General features: G+C 44.9%; 2 protein-coding genes across 3 annotated transcripts; both read right to left on the bottom strand.

Moving 5' to 3' along the window:
• LOC108700418 (E3 ubiquitin/ISG15 ligase TRIM25) lies at window positions 1–1865 on the bottom strand. 2 transcript variants are annotated; one of them, XM_018233582.2, is made up of 2 exons: window positions 1106–1865; window positions 1–706 (listed from the first exon to the last, which is right to left on the bottom strand). In XM_018233582.2, the coding sequence occupies exons 1-2, from the start codon at window positions 1737–1739 to the stop codon at window positions 246–248; spliced, it is 1095 nt and encodes a 364-aa protein (XP_018089071.2). In that variant the 5' UTR covers window positions 1740–1865; the 3' UTR covers window positions 1–245. The 2 variants fall into 2 exon arrangements, with proteins under 2 accessions (XP_018089071.2, XP_018089072.2); XM_018233583.2 differs by having other exon boundaries at window positions 1–682.
• A 1635-nt stretch (window positions 1866–3500) lies between these two features.
• Window positions 3501–4427, bottom strand: LOC121397600 (E3 ubiquitin/ISG15 ligase TRIM25-like). Its single transcript, XM_041574581.1, has one exon. It carries the CDS (start codon window positions 4386–4388, stop codon window positions 3747–3749), a length of 642 nt encoding a protein of 213 aa, XP_041430515.1. The 5' UTR covers window positions 4389–4427; the 3' UTR covers window positions 3501–3746.
• Window positions 4428–7023: the final 2596 nt, after the last annotated feature.

Raw genomic sequence — 7023 nt, 5'->3', positions numbered from 1 at the left:
TACAGAAGCACAAAACATCATGTACAACATTTCTACCTACTTTTTTAGTTGAACTTTCCTTGTCCTTTAAAGGCAGAGCGACTGGTTGAACGTGGGAGAAAATTCCAGAGAAGGGGTGCAACCCTAGTGGTTGGTGAGTATCTGGGGTGAGTTCTGAGATGTAGGGCAGAGTTATGAACTTTAGATGTGAATCAAATCTGTGTGTGAATGGTCACCTTTTTTTTACCAAAATCTTTTCTTAGCTACTACTGCTCCTCATGGAACATTTGCACCTTGTGTCCCCGGTGGTCCCCAGCCAGACAGCAGGACAGACAGACAGGGGCCCCATCCTCAGTGCAGAGATAGCGGGGCAGTTCCCTGTGTGCGGAGCAGTGTGTGAGGCCGGGGGAAGCGCTGGGTTCAGATGAGACATGTTCTGCTGACTTGCTGTGCTTGGGTACACAGAAGGGGTCGTGCTCAGGGGGAGGCACAAGTAATGGCACTATGTTACACAATGTGTTATTCTTTCTCAGTTCCTTCTCTCTCATACATCTCACTCCACATTCAGGGCAGAAAGGATATTCCCCCATGTTCTTATGCTCTTCCCATGTTCTCTCAATACAGACCAGACAGAAGTTATGGCCACACGGCAGAGTTACAGGCTCTGTATAAATCTTACAGCACACGGAGCAGCTCAGTTTGTCTCTCAGTCCTGCACCCACTTCCACTGGAATAAAAAACAAAAATAAATCACAGGACATTGTAATTCTCTTAAATTGCCATAGGGTACTAACAACTGTAGGCTGCTTTAAGGGATACCGTTATGGGAAAACACGTTTTTTCCAAACACATCAGTTAATAGTGCTGCTCCAGCAGAATTCTGCACTGAAATCCATTTCTCAAAAGAGCAAACAGATTTTTTTATATTCAATTTTGAAATCTGACATGGGGCTAGACATATTGTCAATTTCCAAGGTGCCTCCAGTTATGTGACTTGTGCTCTGATAAACTTCAGTCTCTCTTTACTGCTGTACTGCAAGTTGGAGTGATATCACCCTCCCCCATCAGCCCATAAGCAGTATAGGGTTTTTTTTTCTAATGCACAGTTTTCTTCCTTTTCATTTACCTTGAATATTTCTTATCTCTGAAGCCTCATTCAGCAGCTCCACCTTGTGGCCCCGGTGCTCCCCAGCCAGACAGCAGGACACACAGACAGGGGCCCCATCCTCAGTGCAGAGAAATCTCAGCAGCTCCTGGTGGGCGGAGCATCTTGCGGCGGGTTCAGTTAATTCATGTTCTGGTGATTGGCTGTGCTGTGTCACATGATCCTCACACATAGAGGTGGCACAGTGCAGGCAGGATTTAGTTGCTGGTACAGCTGAGGGGACAGCTGAGTGGAGACAGTAAGTGCAGAAGTCCCTGGGGCCACTGTGTTCCGGCTGAGTAAAAATAAACTTCTGCACAATTTTACTCAGCATCTGGTTCCTCTTCAGTTTTGGACTTCTCCTGTATGTCTGTCTGCACAGAGGGCAGGAAGGATCTTCCTCTATGTTCCTCTGCTCTTCCCATGTTCTCACAATACAGACCAGACAGAAGTTATGGCCACACGGCAGAGTTACAGGCTCTGTATAAATCTTACAGCACACGGAGCAGGTTAGATTGTCTCTAAGACCTGAATAACGCATCACTGAGCAGAGACAAAAACAAAACTGGAATTGAAACCTATCCATGGAATCCTGTGTTTGTATCATATACCCCATGGGGCAGAAGAATAACTCAGTATCACTGTTTATCACTGCTGGTTCCTACTCCTGAATACCAACACATGTCAGTGAGCAGAATACAGGCTTTTGTATGAAATACTCTGATCCACTCCCACCTCCTCTCCCCTGTGTCACCCTGTAATGTCTCCCCTTATAGACTGACCCACTCCCACCTCCTCTCCCCTGTGTCACCCTGTAATGTCTCCCCTTATAGACTGACCCACTCCCACCTCCTCTCCCCTGTGTCACCCTGTAATGTCTCCCCTTATAGACTGACCCACTCCCACCTCCTCTCCCCTGTGTCACCCTGTAATGTCTCCCCTTATAGACCCACTCCCACCTCCTCTCCCCTGTGTCACCCTGTAATGTCTCCCCTTATAGACTGACCCACTCCCACCTCCTCTCCCCTGTGTCACCCTGTAATGTCTCCCCTTATAGACTGAGCAGCTCCCTGTTTATATCCAGCACTTCAGAACCTTTATGCATCAGTCTTTTCTACTAGTATTGTATTATTTTATCCTTCAGCCCTACTGGTATATACAGTGGATTTAATGGTCTATTTCCCAACTTGTACCTCAATGTTAAGAAGAGTGAAAAGTTTACCTTGTAGAATTCTGAGCTTCTCTTTAATTTGTTCAGGTTTCTCTTTCAGCTTCTTCATCCGGTGCCCCCGGTGCTCCGAGACACAACCCACACAGATACGGACGTTCTCCTCCCGGCAGTAATAGCCCAGGGGCTTTTGGTGAGTGGAGCAAACTGTATCATTAAAGAAGACGCTGGAGTCCATCATTATGTGTTCTGTTGACTTGCTATGTATCCGCACATGATAATCACACAGACAGGCCTCACACAGGAGACAACATTTAGCAGCGGGTACAGGGGGGGGCACAGTAAGTGCAGAGGATCCCAACACCCTCCTGCTCTGGGTTAGAGGGAAATAAAATCTCCAGTATGTCCCCCAGTGTCTTGTCTACTCTCAGCTCAGGCCTTGTGCTGTATGTCTCCTCACATTCAAGGCAGGAGGGTGGATCAAGAAATATGTTCCCCGTAATATCCCAGGCTTTCTCGATACAGATGAGGCAAACGTTATGGCCACACAGCAGAGTTACAGGGTCCGTATAGATCTTCTCACACAGGTAGCAGGTTATATCAGATCTCACCCCAGCAGCCGCCATCACTAAAAATAGGAACAGGGAATAAAACATAATGGTGATATGGGTTTATGAATTGTTGGATATGTTTTACGATACCTTTGTTTCTAGTAGATGCCATATGTAAAGTTATTGGTAGGACTGTAGAATTATAAGAAAGTCAGTACCTCAAATAGTAATCAAATTATAGGGAAAAGGCTTAGTTATAAAGCATCTGTTGGACATTATAGATCCATAAAGTATTGATAAAGTGTAATTCTTTCTGTCTTGGCTTAGTTCTCCTTGAATGGTATGTATGGAGGGGATGTAAGGAGTTACCATTCCCACATTTTACATGAAGTTCTTGGTTACTAGGATGTGCCCTGGGGTAGATACTGTTTATCTTCCCATTGGCCCATGGCTGGTATAAATAGTTTGGGATCCCTGGTCTGTAAAAAGTCAGTGGAGCACATGGTTCTGTCTCTTTGGACTTCACTTACTGGTAGGGGTAGATCCTGCTGGATAGCCTGAGGCAGGAGGCCTCATCAGGAGCTTGGGTTGTGCATGGCCTCATCATACATCGAGAAGAGTTTGTGCCCTAAGGTTACTAAACACTGTAATTGGGCCATGTAAATGAGGAGAAGCAATTGATAGGCTAGCTACACTAGAACAATCTAGGTGTTACACAGGACTAACTAGTGGAGCAGTTTGGTGTGATAGAGTTTTCAGGATGAGACCCACCAGACTGTAGGGGCTCAAGCAGTTGCAGGTTAACTCAGCCCAAAAGTGCAGGTCACAATCTGGGCAAGGAATTGGACTAGGGATTGATCAGGGATATGGACATGGCCTGAACTGGACATACAAAGGGACAAAGTTAGGGCAAATTGGGATGCAGTGGTCCAAGAACTGAGAGGGTAAATAAGGGCATAAGAGTAAGTGACTTCTTACTGCAAACCTGGGTCTCCATAAGCAGCTCCACCTTGTGGCCCCGGTGCTCCCCAGCCAGACAGCAGGACACACAGACACGGGCGCCATCCTCAGTGCAGAGATATCTCAGCAGCTCCTTATGTGCAGAACATTTTGTGTCCTCAAATAAAGCTGTAGGTTCAGTAAATACATGTTCTGCTGAGTTGCTGTGTTCCTGCACACGTGTAGCACACAGAGAAGCCTCACAGTGCAGGCAAGAGTTAGCAGCAGCTACAGAGGAGTCACAGTAAGTGCAGAAGATCCCAGTCCTGCCATGATCTGGGTCGGTTGTATGGAATTGTTCTGCTATGTTACATAGAATCACGTTTCTGTTCAGTTCAGGCCTTTTCCCATATATGTGTCTACATTCAGGGCAGGAAGGATCTTCCTCTATACTCTTCTGCCAGTCCCATGTTCTCTCAATACAGACCAGACAGTAGTTATGGCCACACGGTAGAGTTACAGGCTCTGTATAAATCTCCCGGCACACGGAGCAGCTCAGCTCATCTCTTACTCCAGCCGTCGCCATCACTGAAACTGACAGTTGCATTGACCCTCCCACAGCCCCTGGGGTATTAAACTCTGCCCCTGACAGTCTACCTGGGAATGTACAGCCCTTTTATCACCTGTAAGGTTGTGGCTTTCCCAGTGAGTACAATGCTATACATTCCTGTTGTAAAGATCACTAGAGGCATATATACATATATATATATATATATATACAAGCTATACTGGTTCTTTAGGTAACAATTCTGTAACAGGATCACATACACAGGACACCTCCATTGTTAGAGAGATCTCATTGTGCTGTGTTTAAACTTATGATTATTGTTCAGACATAACATACTAGAGCTATAGCAACAACAGATACATTCCCATGCATAGTAACATCATACATAGTCACTCCAGGACTAGAGACCTCTCTTCTATTGAGTTTTGAGTCTAAACAATAAAAGACTTGTCTGACATCCCATTGCCATTTCCAAGTTTTCTTTTTCAGGAAAGGGGGGTTGCGGTTGTAGTGGGGGTCAAAAATTTTCTGGATTTTCCACCTGAAAACTCCCATTTTTTCAGGTTTTTGCCCAAAACCACTAAAAATTATCGCACGAAACCCAGCACAGATCAAAAAATCTATGGAGCTTCTCCCATTGACTTATATGCAACCACTGCAGGTCTGACATGCCGGATTTTCGGATTCAGACTTTTCCCATCCTTGGGGTATAATAAATCCCGAAAAATTAGTGGGTTTTCTTTTTCATTAAAACTCTGATTTTATACTAAAAAAACACAAATTTTTGAGTTTTGGCTTTCGGAGTTTAAAGGGGTACTGTCATGGGAAAAAACATTTTTTTCAAAATGAATACGTTAATAGTGCTGCTCCAGCAGAATTCTGCACTGAAATCCATTTATCAAAAGAGCAAACAGATTTTTTTATATGCAATTTTGAAATCTGACATGGGGCTAGACATATTGTCAATTTCCCAGCTGCCCCCAGTCATGTGACTTGTGCCTGCACTTTAGGAGAGAAATGCTTTCTGGCAGGCTGTTGTTTTTCCTTCTCAATGTAACTGGATGTGTCTCAGTGGGACCTGGATTTTACTATTGAGTGTTGTTCTTAGATCTACCAGGCAGCTGTTATCTTGTGTTAAGGAGCTGCTATCTGGTTACCTTCCCATTGTTCTGTTGTTTGGCTGCTGGGGGGAGGGTGATATCAGTCCAACTTGCAGTACAGCAGTAAAGAGTGATTGAAGTTTATCAGAGCACAAGTCACATGACGGGGGGCAGCTGGGAAATTGACTATATGTCTAGCCCCATGTCAGATTTCAAAATTGAATATAAAAAAATCTGTTTGCTCTTTTGAGAAATGGATTTCAGTGCAGAATTCTGCTGGAGCAGCACTATTAACTGATTCATTTTGAAAAAAAATTTTTTTCCAATGACAGTATCCCTTTAAGAAATACCCCCCTTAGATATTTAACAACACCTACTTTTCCAAACACAAACTGGTATGTTAGAGAAACTCTAAAAGGCAACGCGTTACTTCAAGAAACCAACCAATTTATTCAGGACACAACGCAGGAATCAAACGCCGAAGTCGCCTCCCAGGAGTCGCGCAATTAACGGGCTTTTGGCATCTTACAACAGATAAAGAATTCAACCTGTGAATCTTAGTAAATGTTCTCCGACATTCTATGCAAGACCAAGTAAATAATGTTAAAATATTAATGTTAAAATGATAACTGAATTGAGTGTGAGGAGAATGGTCTGATCCCAGGAAGGAGCATTAGAGTGGCTTCCCCCGTAGTCTCACAGGAATGGTTGAGCCCAGGAAGTTATAAAAGGCGGCTGTGTAAGTGTCACTTCCTGAGCTGAGGCAGCTGTGAGGAGAATGGGTGTGAGTGGTCTCAGTGGGTAAATGAATTGACCACACTATATCTATACTGTCTGAGCAACTGAATGTAACATGAGATTAGGAAATGTCTGATAAAGAGGCTCCTGTACAAGCTCATTTGTGGCCCCTATAATTTCCCACAGACACTTAAAATCTCTTTCATGAAGTAAATGTTCCCTTAAATGTGAAGCGACGTGAGGAGCAGGAAAGTGGAAGTTCCAGTCCGAATTGTCTCCAATAACAACAACAACGTGGCTGAGAGGCGAGACAATAAGAACAATAGTGCAGCACCATTTTCACTACCACCTTCCCTACACACGCACGCTAACTGTATGCTGGGAAACTGTCATTATGGCGCCATAAGGAGAAGTCTAGTCAACTGCCAGATCCAGGCTGGGGCTCAGACTGACACAAAAGGGCGGGAATTCCCTCTAAAGGGCAGGGGTGTGGCCAGGTCAATGCAAGGGGTCCCACTAGTGCTGCTCAAGAAACACCCAACCTGTGACCCCCACATCTGGCTTCCCCCCTCCTTTTATAGACCCACGCCGCCCTGCCAATGACGTCACAAAAGTGGTGGGGCGGGCGCACGTCTATAAAACTGTCAGTCAGAAGCCGCCAATGTAAGGTCACAAATGGTGCAGCAAGGTCAGTCTGAACCTGTCCAACCCCTGGGAAACCCACTGGTATTGGGCCATCCTGTACATCATTGGGTCCCACAACTTAATGACTAAAGGAAACGGGGCAGCAATGAAAGAGTTAAATCTGTGCATACAAATGGTAAATGCATCTCTAT

The sequence above is a fragment of the Xenopus laevis genome, chromosome 8S (genome assembly GCF_017654675.1).
Source record: "Xenopus laevis strain J_2021 chromosome 8S, Xenopus_laevis_v10.1, whole genome shotgun sequence".
Lineage (NCBI taxonomy): Eukaryota > Metazoa > Chordata > Amphibia > Anura > Pipidae > Xenopus > Xenopus laevis.
The sequence above is the reverse complement of the archived record's forward strand: the minus strand, read 5'-3'. Positions and strand labels throughout refer to the sequence as shown.

Bases quoted from the DNA above. Each gene is read 5' to 3' on its own strand.
- LOC108700418 (XM_018233582.2), bottom strand. From the start codon at position 1,739: ATGGGGTATATGATACAAACACAGGATTCCATGGATAGGTTTCAATTC. The intron at 707-1,105 runs GTAAATGAAAAG...TTTTTATTCCAG, and splicing joins AGAGATAAGAAATATTCAAG to TGGAAGTGGGTGCAGGACTG.
- LOC121397600 (XM_041574581.1), bottom strand. From the start codon at position 4,388: ATGCAACTGTCAGTTTCAGTGATGGCGACGGCTGGAGTAAGAGATGAG.